Source organism: Oryza sativa, chromosome 7 (assembly GCF_034140825.1).
Source record: "Oryza sativa Japonica Group chromosome 7, ASM3414082v1".
In the NCBI taxonomy this organism is placed as follows: Eukaryota; Viridiplantae; Streptophyta; class Magnoliopsida; order Poales; family Poaceae; genus Oryza; species Oryza sativa.
In genome coordinates this window covers 22,876,818-22,888,820 of record NC_089041.1, presented here as the reverse complement: position 1 = coordinate 22,888,820, position 12,003 = coordinate 22,876,818, and the positions used below count along the sequence as shown (strand labels likewise).

Sequence of the window (12,003 nt, the reverse complement as noted above, 5' to 3'; positions counted from 1 at the left end):
AGTTTGGGCCTTATTGGGCTTGAGGTTTTGTGGCCCGTAAAGGGAGGGGTGTATCTGCATATTTGACACCCGCGGCGCTGCGCTATAAAGAGTGGCTCACTAGGGTTTACCTCCGCGCCGCCGCATCCTCCTTCGCAAGCCTCGCCTCCACTCCCCGCGCCGCCGCCGCCGCCGCCGACTCGCCGGTCGTCACCCTCGCCCCGCAGCCATGGCTGAGCAGGTAAGGCCCGGCACCTCCTGTTCTTCCGTCGAGCTTCTCCGTCGCTTGCTATAGGAGTCAGTTCTAGGTGGGGGCACGTTGCCATGTGATGCGCGTGTTGCGATGTGAGACTCGATTTCTCAGTTCTCGTGATTTGGGCTGGAACGCTAGCGATGGAAAGTTAGTGTGATAGTGTCATGAATTTGTTGAGGTCTTCTTGTTAGATGTGGATTTGTTGAACGGTGGGTTTGTTATATCCGCACTCGTAATTCTCTCGTGTTAAATTAGCAATAGAAGTTTTGGGTTACTGGATCGAAGTTTTGCTGAGATATAGTTACTGGATCGAAGTTTTGCTGAGATGTTCCAATAGATTAACGCAACCGTGGATGTATTCGATGTTTGGGTTCATTACCGCTGCCGTGTTCATGGTAACGAATGATAGGTCTGTGCTTAATATTCGTGATGCTGCAGTTGTGTGTTTGTCACGTTTTAACCTCTTTTATGGTTGATGTGGAGCTTATCTGCTACTGAATTAGATACAGATTTGTATTCTTGTTTCCCATTTGTTCAATCCAAATAAGTGATGCAAGTGGTTCTAGCTATGTTGTGTAGAGTGTTGATGTTTTTCATCCATTTCTGTTGTGCAGACTGAGAAGGCTTTCCTGAAGCAGCCAAAGGTTTTCCTCAGGTAGGGTTCTTCTGCTCTTTCAATGCTTTATGTATTCTGTGAGCAGTTCACATGTCTTAACGATGTTTTTCTGCTTCATTTTAGCTCAAAGAAGTCTGGCAAGGGTAAGAAGCCAGGCAAGGGTGGCAACCGCTTCTGGAAGAGCATTGGCCTTGGCTTCAAGACCCCCAGGGAAGCAATTGAAGGTACAATAGGTTATTTGCCTCTTTGTTTAGCTGATTCTGTCTAAAAGTTGTATGCTGTACAGAAGAACTTTGGTGTTTTCACTGTAGCCACTGAATGATTTGTAGTGCGTTAACTTTAAAATTGTCACTGAAAGAACAGTTGTTTGTCATGCATTGACAGTATTTGTTAAGTTGTTTTTATACACTACTATTGCCGGTATGTTTGACTAGCAATTTAAATTCATCTGAATATTACAGACCTGAGATAAATGCTACTATTTGTTTTAAGTATTGAACAGTTGATTAACTGCAATTCTTTCTAGGGACATACATTGACAAGAAGTGCCCATTCACTGGAACTGTTTCTATCAGAGGCAGAATCATTGCTGGAACATGCCACAGTGCCAAGATGAACAGAACTATCATTGTTCGCAGGAACTACCTCCATTTTGTCAAGAAATATCAGAGGCAAGTAAACTACCATGGATTATATACTTATGTTTCCTTTCCTTTTCTCCGTTCTAACATAGGGTGCAAACCTCCCACCTTGCAGGTATGAGAAGAGGCATTCCAACATTCCGGCTCACGTCTCCCCATGCTTCCGTGTCAAGGAAGGTGACCATGTCATCATTGGCCAGTGCAGGTAAAACTTAACTCCCATACCTTAGTTTTTGACTCCTTAGAATCATCTTAAATAACAGAGGTGCTATTAGTTCAAACATTGTCAGTTCACCCAGCTAGTACTGTGAGATTTGGTTGCTGAAGTACAATTTCTGCATTTTCAACAGGCCGCTGTCGAAAACTGTGAGGTTCAACGTCCTGAAGGTCATCCCAGCTGGATCCACCGGCGGCAGCGGCGGCAAGAAGGCCTTCACCGCAGCATGAGCTTGTACTCGCATTATTCATGGGTAGTTTATAGACAGATCCTTTTGCTTGAAGTCCTGGCAGGGCTGGTGTTTTGACCCTATCGATTTGGATATTGTTCCCAACAAAACGAAGTCTTATCATCAGAACGTGTTTTATGGAATCTACTCTATGCAAAGTTTTGTTAAGATGCCTGTTAATGCTCGATATGCTGTGATCCTTGATTTTCCTGGCTGGCTATGTGTTGACGCTTGTTTGTTGTGTTTCTTCGAAAGAGTATTGGTGGATATGCTGTGCCTGTGCATGACTGAGATTCTGAATAAGGTTTTCCCAAACCCAAACCTGACCTAATTCAGTTTTTTTGACAAGGCTTGAATCTTATAAGTTTATCAATGGACCTGACATCTTCCTATCGCACCTAAGCTTTGGGAGGATGCTAATATCTGGTACAACGTTTACATTTCACAATCAAACACAACTCTGAAATGTTCGAATATCTGAAATGTTAGCCTGGTACACCATTTACGTTTCACAATCAAACACAACTCTGAAATGTTCACCTTTGTCCTTCAGAGAATTAGAGTTCAGATCAACGAAAAATGTTCAGTCTCGTATAACTGCTACAGTCTTGCACTCCAAGACGATGCGATCGACCACAAATTAACGAGAAATCACTGCCATTTTTTTTTAGCATAGACGATCCATCAAATGAGTAATGCTTGAAGTTTAATTCGCACGAAGTGCAGGTTGGGGTGATGATTGTTAGTGGTAAAGCTGCAAGAACACCGCTCTGAGCTTCTTCCCGGCCGGAGTTTGGGCCTTCTTGGGCCGATGTTTACGGCCCATATAGAGAGGGGTGTATCTGCATCGCTAGGGTTTGCCTCCGCGCCGCCACCTCCTTCTTAGCAAAGCCTCGTCTCCACTCCCCTGCCCTCCCGCCTCTCCGGATCCCCCGCGCGCCGCCGCCGCCGCCCGCCCGCCGGTCGATACCCCTCCGCGGCAGCCATGGCTGAGCAGGTAAGGCTCCTCCCAGTCTTACCCTCGAGCTTCTCCGTCGCTTGCTTAGGGTCAGTTCTATGGTGTCCTTGTTATGTGACTCGGATCTTCTTGTCGGTGTTGCTCAGTGGTATTGCGTGATTTGGCCTGGAATTGTAGGGAGGGAAAACTGGTTTGGTAGCCTTGCACATCAGTATGTTGGTCATTATTGTCGATTATAGATTTGATTTGGGGTTCTAGCCTAGTCTCATGAGTTTGTTGAGGTTTTCTTGTTAGATGTGGGAGTAGTTGGGCGGTGGGTTTGCATAGTACCATTCTCAACTCTCACTTGATATGTTGTGACTTGTGAGCCATGTTCATGGTAGCAAATGCCAGGTGCAGTTTTGTGGTTAGTGTGGAGCTTATCTGTTAGAGAGTTAGATATAGGTTTGTTATCTTGTTTCCCATTTGTTCATGCAAACGAGTGATGCAGGTGGTTCTAGCAGATTTTGTGTAGTATTGATGTTTTACATCCATTCCTGTTGTGCAGACTGAGAAGGCATTCCTGAAGCAGCCAAAGGTTTTCCTCAGGTAGGGTTCTGCTGCTCCTTCAATCAATTATGTACTATTCTGTGAGCAATTCACACGTCTTGACAATGTTTTTCTGCTTGATTTTAGCTCAAAGAAGTCTGGCAAGGGTAAGAAGCCAGGTAAGGGTGGCAACCGTTTCTGGAAGAGCATTGGCCTTGGCTTCAAGACTCCCAGGGAAGCAATTGAAGGTACAATAGAGTCTTGCTTCTTTGTTTAGTTGTTACCAGAATTCCAATTCATTACATTTTAGATTCTTGCTTACTATCTTTTGTGTGCTGTAGAGAAGAATTATGGTTTGTTTTACTGTTACCACTGAAGTGATTTGTAGTGCATTATGAACATTAAAAATTGTTTCTGAAAGAATCGTTGCCTGTCATCAGTTAACAGTATTTCTTAAATTCTTTTGATACACTGTTGCTGGTATGTTTGACTAGTAATTTAAATGCAGCTGAATAATGCTATTTCTTTTATGCTAATTCTTTCAAGTACTGAGCAGTTGATTAATTACAATTCCTTGCAGGGACATACATTGATAAGAAGTGCCCATTCACTGGAACTGTTTCTATCAGAGGCAGAATCATTGCCGGAACATGCCATAGTGCTAAGATGAACAGGACTATCATTGTTCGCAGGAACTACCTCCACTTTGTGAAGAAATATCAGAGGCAAGTAAACAATTATGGATTCTACTTATGTTTCTTTTCCTTTTTCTGACTTGGGTTGCAGGTATGAGAAGAGGCATTCCAACATTCCGGCTCACGTCTCCCCATGCTTCCGTGTCAAGGAAGGTGACCATGTCATCATTGGCCAGTGCAGGTAAAACTTAACTCCCATACCTTAGTTTTTGACTCCTTAGAATCATCTTAAATAACAGAGGTGCTATTAGTTCAAACATTATCAGTTCACCCAGCTAGTACTATGAGATTTGGTTGCTGAAGTACAATTTCTGCATTTTCAACAGGCCGCTGTCGAAAACTGTGAGGTTCAACGTCCTGAAGGTCATCCCAGCTGGATCCACCGGCGGCAGCGGCGGCAAGAAGGCCTTCACCGCAGCATGAGCTTGTACTCGCATTATTCATGGGTAGTTTATAGACAGATCCTTTTGCTTGAAGTCCTGGCAGGGCTGGTGTTTTGACCCTATCGATTTGGATATTGTTCCCAACAAAACGAAGTCTTATCATCAGAACGTGTTTTATGGAATCTACTCTATGCAAAGTTTTGTTAAGATGCCTGTTAATGCTCGATATGCTGTGATCCTTGATTTTCCTGGCTGGCTATGTGTTGACGCTTGTTTGTTGTGTTTCTTCGAAAGAGTATTGGTGGATATGCTGTGCCTGTGCATGACTGAGATTCTGAATAAGGTTTTCCCAAACCCAAACCTGACCTAATTCAGTTTTTTTGACAAGGCTTGAATCTTATAAGTTTATCAATGGACCTGACATCTTCGCCGCGAGGCGAGGGGGGTGTGGGCGGTGGAATCCGGTGGAATCTGGGCGAGGCGCCACCCGTGCCCCCTCCTCTGACCCCCGCCGCGCGCTGCCTCGTTGCGTTGCTCCATTCCGCCCGCGCCCCCGTGCTCGTGCCAGTGTGGTGTGCGGTGTGCCACCCGCCCCCCTTTCCCAATCCCTCCGGTCTCCCCTGGAAAAACATTTTTTCTCTTCCCAACCACTAACACAGCACCGGCGGCCATTAACGCGCTCCGCCGCCTCCGCCGATCCTCGGCTCCGGCTCCTCCTGCAGACGCGTCCGCCGCAGCGGCCACGGCGGTAAGTTCCTCAGTTGTCCCCTTCTCCGCACGAATCCTAGATCGTTCTGCTGCGTGGGGTTCGGAGGTATCTGCTATCCGATCGCGTGCTCGTGAGATTTGCCTCCGCTTTTGATTGGGAGTAATCCCAGCGAGCCCCCGGCGACGGCGGCGAGCGCTCGCGAAGCTGCGAGTGGAGGATCGAACTGTCGAACGTCATTTCGTCATCAAGCATAGCACGCTTTTTTTTCCCCTAGTCTAGTCGCCGATGCATTATCATTCCCACCCATGCTTCATCGCGCATCTTGTGCTTGTGCCATCCTCAGGCTCCAGTAAAGAGCAACTGCAAATCGTATCGCATCGCGAATCACGCATGACGCGTACATTAGATTTTTCAGTTTTCCCGTTTATGTCCGCTTCCTCGAATTTCCACCCCCCCCCCCCCCTTTTTTTTACCAGCAATCCACGGGAAAGCAGATGCTAAAGCTGGAGTATACTACTTTTCTTGTTTTCTTCCCTCCTTTTGGTTCGTGAGGTATGCATCCAAATTTATGTACGCCTCATGCCTATGCATTTCTCTGTGAGGGACCACTAGGGATCATGCGGGTCATGTTTTTACCCCAAAAGAGAAAATCTGACTTTTTTTTCTCTGCATACAGGATGCTATGAATTTATCAGACCTTTCTTCTTGATGTCATGAGACAGTCCGCCTTTATTCCACATATTTAGAATTTTAGATAGTAGTGCCTTGTGGATAAGGTGAGTTCGCTTGTGCTGTTTTATTTGTTCATTTCTGGTGAAGTATATGCTTGCCGAACTCTCTAAGCTGGCTCAATGCAAAGTAATGAATGATGATACTACCCACTTGATTCCACAGAATGGTAGCGGGAGAGATAGCTGTTCTAAGATGAGACTGCGGTTGCATCTGCTGATTCTTTGCTTGATCATTTTATTTCTGGTTTATAACATGGCGAGTTACCAACATAAACAGACAAAGGTAACACTCATCTACGAAATGTCTCCCTGTAGTTTGCTTGACAGATATGACTGACCTTATTATGGGTTGTTGCAGTTGGAAGCAAAATCCCGTCCATTTGATACAATTACGGTATGTAAACCAATCAGCTCCACTAGAAGGAAAAGAACTTTGTGCTATGTTAATCTGGAAGCATATTTTCATTTGTTGCTGGGACGCTGATTTTGTCTTCTATGTAAATATTTAGGTGTCTGACAAAGTGTCTTCTAAGGTGTCTAAAAGATCTGCCAATAGGGTTGGTTTTTTACCCCATGGTATAGTGGAACCTTACTCTGACATGGAGTTGAAGCCATTATGGCTCACAAGAAGTGCGCAATCAAAGGTAATTTGAAAACCAAGCCTATTCTTGTATACAGTGTGTTGCTCAGTACAATATATTTGTTGGTTCTATTTCAGTTTTCATACATAAAGCAGGCTTTAGTTGCTCCACCTTTCTGAGTACGAGGCCTGAATATCTAGTTATCTGACGCTCTGCGAATTTTGGCTCCACAGGATTCTAGCCAGAAGGATCGGTGCTTGCTTGCCATCCCTGCTGGTATAGATCAGAAAAGAAGTGTGGATGCTATTATGAAGAAGGTACTTAATTTGCTACCTCAGGAAGTGATAGTTTCCTCATGATGGTAACTCTTGAATGTTCAGTTTCTTCCAGAGAATTTTACAGTTATGTTGTTCCACTACGATGGTAATGTTGATGGGTGGAACGATCTACCTTGGAGCAAAAGTGTGATACATATAGCTGCTTCTAACCAGACAAAATGGTATGGCATCTTTCTGCCCTTCCTCTGTGAGAAGAGCCTGACTTTGAGTGCTCTTGCTGTTGAATATACTTTGCTTCACCTTGCGATTTCTACTGATCTGGTGTCGTCTTAATTCAAGATAAGATAATGAGGCATCTATTTTTTAGGTGGTTTGCAAAAAGATTCCTCCATCCTTCTGTTGTCTCCATGTACGAGTATATATTTCTTTGGGATGAAGATCTGGAAGTAGATAACTTTCACCCAAGGAGGTATGGTATTTCATAAATACTTGATGTTGATTTTGAGCCTCACATTGCCTAGCTGTTGTATAAATGATGTTGAGGTTAGACATACTGAAGTGCTGAATCATTCCTAGTACAATGTACTGAATCCCGTAATCCTGGTTCAAGAAACTTTGTATAAAATTATCAGTGCATCTTTTAAATGTAAGAATCAACTACTGACTGACTGGTATGTGTTAGGCTGCAAAAGTTAATCTTGGCAATAATGTGATCTTATGCTAATTTTCTTCTCGAGTATTTTAGTTTATGCTATGCAACAATTGTGCTAACGCATGAATTTCATGCAGGTACTTGAATATAGTTAAATCAGAAGGGCTAGAGATATCTCAACCAGGTCTTGATCCTAAATTGTCTGAAATTCATCATCGGATAACTGTTCGTAAAAAGGGGTGGAGTTTCCACAGGTAACTTTTTCATGTGCTGCAACTTTTTTTATTATTGATTTGTTGACTAAATCAAACAACATATGCACTTTGATAGAAAAGTTAATCGGGGAAACAAAGATTGTGCAAAAGAGGGACCGCCTTGTTCTGGGTATGTCTTCTTTCTTGAGTTATTTCTCATTATATGACAGCTACTTCGCTGGGTAACTGTTTGCATTGGTTACTGTTTGGTCTAGTGCAGTTCAATAGTATTGTCTTACTGCACAGTAAACACAGTAACTACATTTCTGTTACCTAGCATTTAGCAACAAACCTAGATCATATTTCTGCTTGGTGTAACGATTATATCATCTATAGATGGGTTGAGGGCATGGCACCAGTTTTCTCGAGATCTGCTTGGCGATGTGCTTGGCATCTTATCCAGGTAATGGTTGTATCTTTCAATAGCAATGAGATTCTGACCATGTCTCATATTTGAATGTATAATTGAACCTGGCTATAAAACTGTCCTTCTGAGTGCTTAATTCGGCCAGGGGTATTACAAGATGGAATAGACCTCAGAGACCCATTCAATGTTAAAATTTTGAGCCAGTGACCCATCCTATGAACATCAAGCCATATTGGGCAAAGTGATCAGGACTGTTTTTTAGTATACAAAAAGGACCGTTCAGGGCCTGAATGGCATCCTTTTATCCCCTTTTGGCAGAATAGTTCTGCTCAAACATGTAAATATCAAATCTTGGATGATAGGGGAAGGAGGGAGGGAGGGAGGAAAAAGTTGCCAAAAAAAAAACTGCGGAAAGAGCTGTTATAGGCTTATAGCAACTTGTTTTATTGGATCCGTTTATTCTAAAAAAAGTTAAGTCTCCGTTTTTCCACATTACTCACAAAATGCTTTGAATCATATTTATTTATGTGGTTCTAGTTCTCTTAGCTTTACATAGTCCCCGGATTGCTAATGCTGCAGTTGTGAGGAAAAGGGACCAATCCATTATAAGTTCATAGTTTATTGTAGATAAAATGACTTGTTGCCATAAGGAATTAATATATGATCAACCTGGTTTTTTTTTTTGGCAAAAAACACCCCCGTCAATTTACCTGGTTACCACAATCTGAAACTTACATTTTGTCTTTAACCTAAATGACTTTTGTGGACTATATTGCAGCCACTAATATATATATGTTTCATTTTTTGCAGAATGATCTTATCCACGGATGGGGCATTGATTACAAATTTGGGTACTGTGCTCAGGTTTGATGTTGCTTTTAAATAGATGTGGAATTCTTTATAGTTAAACTAGGTGAAACCCCGTGTGTTACTGCACGAGTTTAGTATGATAATAAGTAGAAATAATGTGTAAGATAGCTAGACCACATAAGCTTATATAAGTTAATGTGATTTATGATAATTTAAATGGTAATGATGATCCAAATGTAAAAGTAAGGTGATATGGCTTTATGAGAGGAAAAAGGAGGGATATAATTTGGACCATAGAATAATCATATAAGAGCTAGAAACAATTAAGGTGATATGGCTTATGAGCGAAGAGAGAAATAACATTAGCTAAGTGAGGGTGAGGATGAACTGTGTAGATATATAGGATATTGTAAAAAATGATGGAGATATATATTGAAATATTATGTGAATTATGTGGGATGATGATTTAAATGTTTGCATTTTAGAGCTCTAGAATTTAACAAATTATATAGATAATATAACATGCTTGCATGAGGTTTAAGATGTAATAATTGTTAGTGGATGATAATGTGGCATCTTTGCATGTTGAGCTTTAGGATGTAACTTTATAAAAAGGTAGGATTTCTTTGGCTACACGTGGGCATTGGCAATGCAGGGTTGTAGTTCATGTCTCGAAATTTCTTTTGTGAAGTTTTATTAGAGGAATAGTCATATATTTTCCTTAATTCTTCATTTCCTTAAGTGATGTTTCACTGTAATAATACTTTTACCTTAACCTTACCACCAACCATACTTCCTTTTTCATCATTTTTAGGGTGACAGAACAAAGAACATTGGAGTAGTTGATAGTGAATACATAGTTCATCGAGGGGTACAGACATTGGGAGGTCCTTCAGTAAAGGTTTGTACAGATCTATTATTTTTGTACTGCACGACAATCTCTATCAGACCATATATTAATGCCTTTGGGCACATATAAGAAGATAACACATCAACTTTTTCGATGCACTCATTCACTTTCTTGAGTTTTAATTGACTGATATTCCTATCCATATAGCTATAGCTTTTATTTTTAAAAAAAGAATTTGGGGAGTTGAAGTCCTTGTTATTGATATTTTACTAGCTAAGTCATAGTGACATGAATACACAGCCACACAGGACTAATAACTGAAATGCTGCATGTGATGATTGACTAATAGTTACCATTGGGTGGAAAGTGTACTAAGTGTGACAATAGAAACATACTTGTATATAATTTAGGGATGATGCCATTCTTAATTCTTATATACACTACATTGCACCTTAATAACTGTTTCATATATTAATTTAATCAGCGATCCCATGGCAAAAACAATGATCCACTTCACCAGAAAACTGCAGAAGCGCAACAACAGATGAGAGTATGCTGTCTTTGCCAGATCCTTAGAATACACATTGTAGTTATATTTCTTTATGCAACCTCTCAATAATGCATATGACGTTACTTGTAAACAGGTGAAGGCAGGCCTTGATATGCGGACAAAGGTAAGCTAAGAAACTATAATCTGGGGAATGCTTCCATATGGCATTTATTTGAAATATGACCCAAGCTAAAACAGTAGAACCAAGAGTTGGAACCGAAACAAGCTAAATAATCACTGATATTTCACTTGTAAACTGAAAATTTCTCTGGGTTAAAACTACAAGTCAAACATTATTTGGCAGTTTACCATAATTTGATTTTTTTTTTCAAGAATACACAAGTTTTACCCATCAATGCAGCATTCTATTCTCTTGCATTAAGATGACCATGGTTTGTTTGGTCTTGTAGGTCAGGAGATATTCACGATCGGAGCTTCGGGATTTCCAGAAGCGTTGGGAGCGGGCCACCAGGGAAGACAGAGCATGGGTCGATCCGTTTGCTCGCCCACGAAGAAAAAGGAAGAGAACTGATAGACAATAGGTTAGCGAGTGTTTCGATCATGATTTGTATTTTTTTTTCTTTTGCAACACCAGTTTTGGAGCGTAGAGTTTTCGGTCGCCACATTATGTGTAGAAAATTTATGAATTCTTTACAGGTGGTATCTACAGTTTTTTTAAGGTAACACATGACGAAACTCCCGAAAAGTTTGAGCAGGAAAAGTTTGGTTGTATGGACATGTTTGGTTCATTTCCACATATTAACACACTATCTTTTGTCAAATCTTGCTTGAAATTGTAGCTAACAAAGTTTGGCAAAGAAATAGGTCTAGGTCTATGACTGGTGCGGCAAACCACAGTTATGGCAGTGACTCGCTTAAGGAATTATAGCGTGCCTATGTAACAAAGTTTTATCAACCAACCAAAACCAAACATGCCCTTCGTGTGGTACTGTGGCTGGTTCCAGACATGGGGATTTTGCTAGCGTGGTCTATTACGTCCAGGTTCTGACAAAAATCGGTTGAATTCCGCGAAATTTCGAGGTTTTGTTGAGGCTCGAAAGCAGAAGCCGTCTGAGATTTCTATGAGTTTCATCCAAATTCAAATTTAAATTGATAAAAAAGAAAAAATCAAATAAAATCTTATAAATAGTGTGATATTCATAGAATCTATTGGGATATAAATTTTCGAAAAAATTGTTGTATTCCATGTATTTACTGAAATTTATAGTAGGAAAGGAAAAAATAATGAAATAAAAAAGGAAAAGAATTTCAGTTTACCTCCTTTTCTAGATACGGATTGAAATTTCAGTGATTTCGCTCAGAATTTCGCCAAAGCCCTCGGTTTTCATGAGCTTATCGGTAAACTCAGGGAATTTGTATTCAAATTTTGGTTTATAAAATTTGTTTGGAATCTATCGGATTTCGCGAAAACCGTTATTTCGCCACAGAGTTCAAAACGGAAGACCATTTCGAAATCGTAAACCCTGTTACATCCTCTCCAAAGCTGAAACTGAATCTGATAGGACCTTCAGCTGCTCAACTCCTTCCCTGTCCCACGACGCTACACGGCTGCTATTCGGATCCGCTGTCGTTGGGCCTAATATAAGCGGAGACAAGACGAAAAACGTGCGATGCTGTTAGCATGTCAGATTAGTAGAATTAGTTGCTCGCTTGTCGATCATGCAGGGTCATGTAGTACAATTGTTGTGTTGGTTTTTCTTC

The 12,003-nt window shown here is 41.3% G+C and overlaps 3 protein-coding genes across 6 annotated transcripts; all 3 read left to right on the top strand.

Annotated features, from left to right (window-relative positions):
* The first annotated feature begins 91 nt into the window (after positions 1–91).
* Positions 92–2,109, top strand: LOC9271697 (small ribosomal subunit protein uS17). The gene is made up of 6 exons (XM_015791496.3): positions 92–220; positions 847–887; positions 972–1,072; positions 1,375–1,519; positions 1,605–1,694; positions 1,840–2,109. The coding sequence occupies exons 1-6, from the start codon at positions 209–211 to the stop codon at positions 1,934–1,936; spliced, it is 486 nt and encodes a 161-aa protein (XP_015646982.1). The 5' UTR covers positions 92–208; the 3' UTR covers positions 1,937–2,109.
* Positions 2,110–2,844: 735 nt separating this feature from the next.
* LOC4343620 (small ribosomal subunit protein uS17) lies at positions 2,845–4,712 on the top strand. Its single transcript, XM_015791498.3, has 6 exons — positions 2,845–2,932; positions 3,441–3,481; positions 3,569–3,669; positions 4,002–4,146; positions 4,208–4,297; positions 4,443–4,712. The coding sequence occupies exons 1-6, from the start codon at positions 2,921–2,923 to the stop codon at positions 4,537–4,539; spliced, it is 486 nt and encodes a 161-aa protein (XP_015646984.1). The 5' UTR covers positions 2,845–2,920; the 3' UTR covers positions 4,540–4,712.
* A 315-nt stretch (positions 4,713–5,027) lies between these two features.
* LOC4343619 (uncharacterized) lies at positions 5,028–11,063 on the top strand. Of its 4 annotated transcripts, none has more exons than XR_010742535.1 (16): positions 5,028–5,247; positions 5,885–5,984; positions 6,103–6,222; positions 6,298–6,333; positions 6,449–6,583; positions 6,754–6,837; positions 6,911–7,019; positions 7,166–7,267; positions 7,588–7,704; positions 7,781–7,834; positions 8,041–8,107; positions 8,882–8,935; positions 9,696–9,782; positions 10,216–10,281; positions 10,376–10,405; positions 10,692–11,063. XR_010742535.1 is itself a non-coding variant. In XM_015791494.3 (16 exons), exons 3-16 carry the CDS (start codon positions 6,133–6,135, stop codon positions 10,821–10,823), a joined length of 1,173 nt encoding a protein of 390 aa, XP_015646980.1. In that variant the 5' UTR covers positions 5,028–5,247; positions 5,885–5,984; positions 6,103–6,132; the 3' UTR covers positions 10,824–11,063. The 4 variants fall into 4 exon arrangements, 2 of the variants coding, with proteins under 2 accessions (XP_015646980.1, XP_015646981.1); XM_015791494.3 differs by having other exon boundaries at positions 6,901–7,019; XR_010742536.1 differs by lacking the exon at positions 5,885–5,984.
* The last annotated feature ends 940 nt before the right edge of the window (positions 11,064–12,003 follow it).

Coding starts and splice junctions, on each gene's coding strand:
- LOC4343620 (XM_015791498.3), top strand. Junction 3,482..3,568: donor CAGCCAAAGGTTTTCCTCAG/GTAGGGTTCTGC, acceptor GCTTGATTTTAG/CTCAAAGAAGTCTGGCAAGG. Junction 4,298..4,442: donor GTCATCATTGGCCAGTGCAG/GTAAAACTTAAC, acceptor CATTTTCAACAG/GCCGCTGTCGAAAACTGTGA.
- LOC4343619 (XM_015791495.3), top strand. CDS start 6,133: ATGAGACTGCGGTTGCATCTGCTGATTCTTTGCTTGATCATTTTATTT. Junction 7,705..7,780: donor AAGGGGTGGAGTTTCCACAG/GTAACTTTTTCA, acceptor GCACTTTGATAG/AAAAGTTAATCGGGGAAACA. Junction 10,406..10,691: donor GCCTTGATATGCGGACAAAG/GTAAGCTAAGAA, acceptor TTGGTCTTGTAG/GTCAGGAGATATTCACGATC.
- LOC9271697 (XM_015791496.3), top strand. Junction 1,073..1,374: donor CCCCAGGGAAGCAATTGAAG/GTACAATAGGTT, acceptor AATTCTTTCTAG/GGACATACATTGACAAGAAG. Junction 1,520..1,604: donor TTTGTCAAGAAATATCAGAG/GCAAGTAAACTA, acceptor CCCACCTTGCAG/GTATGAGAAGAGGCATTCCA.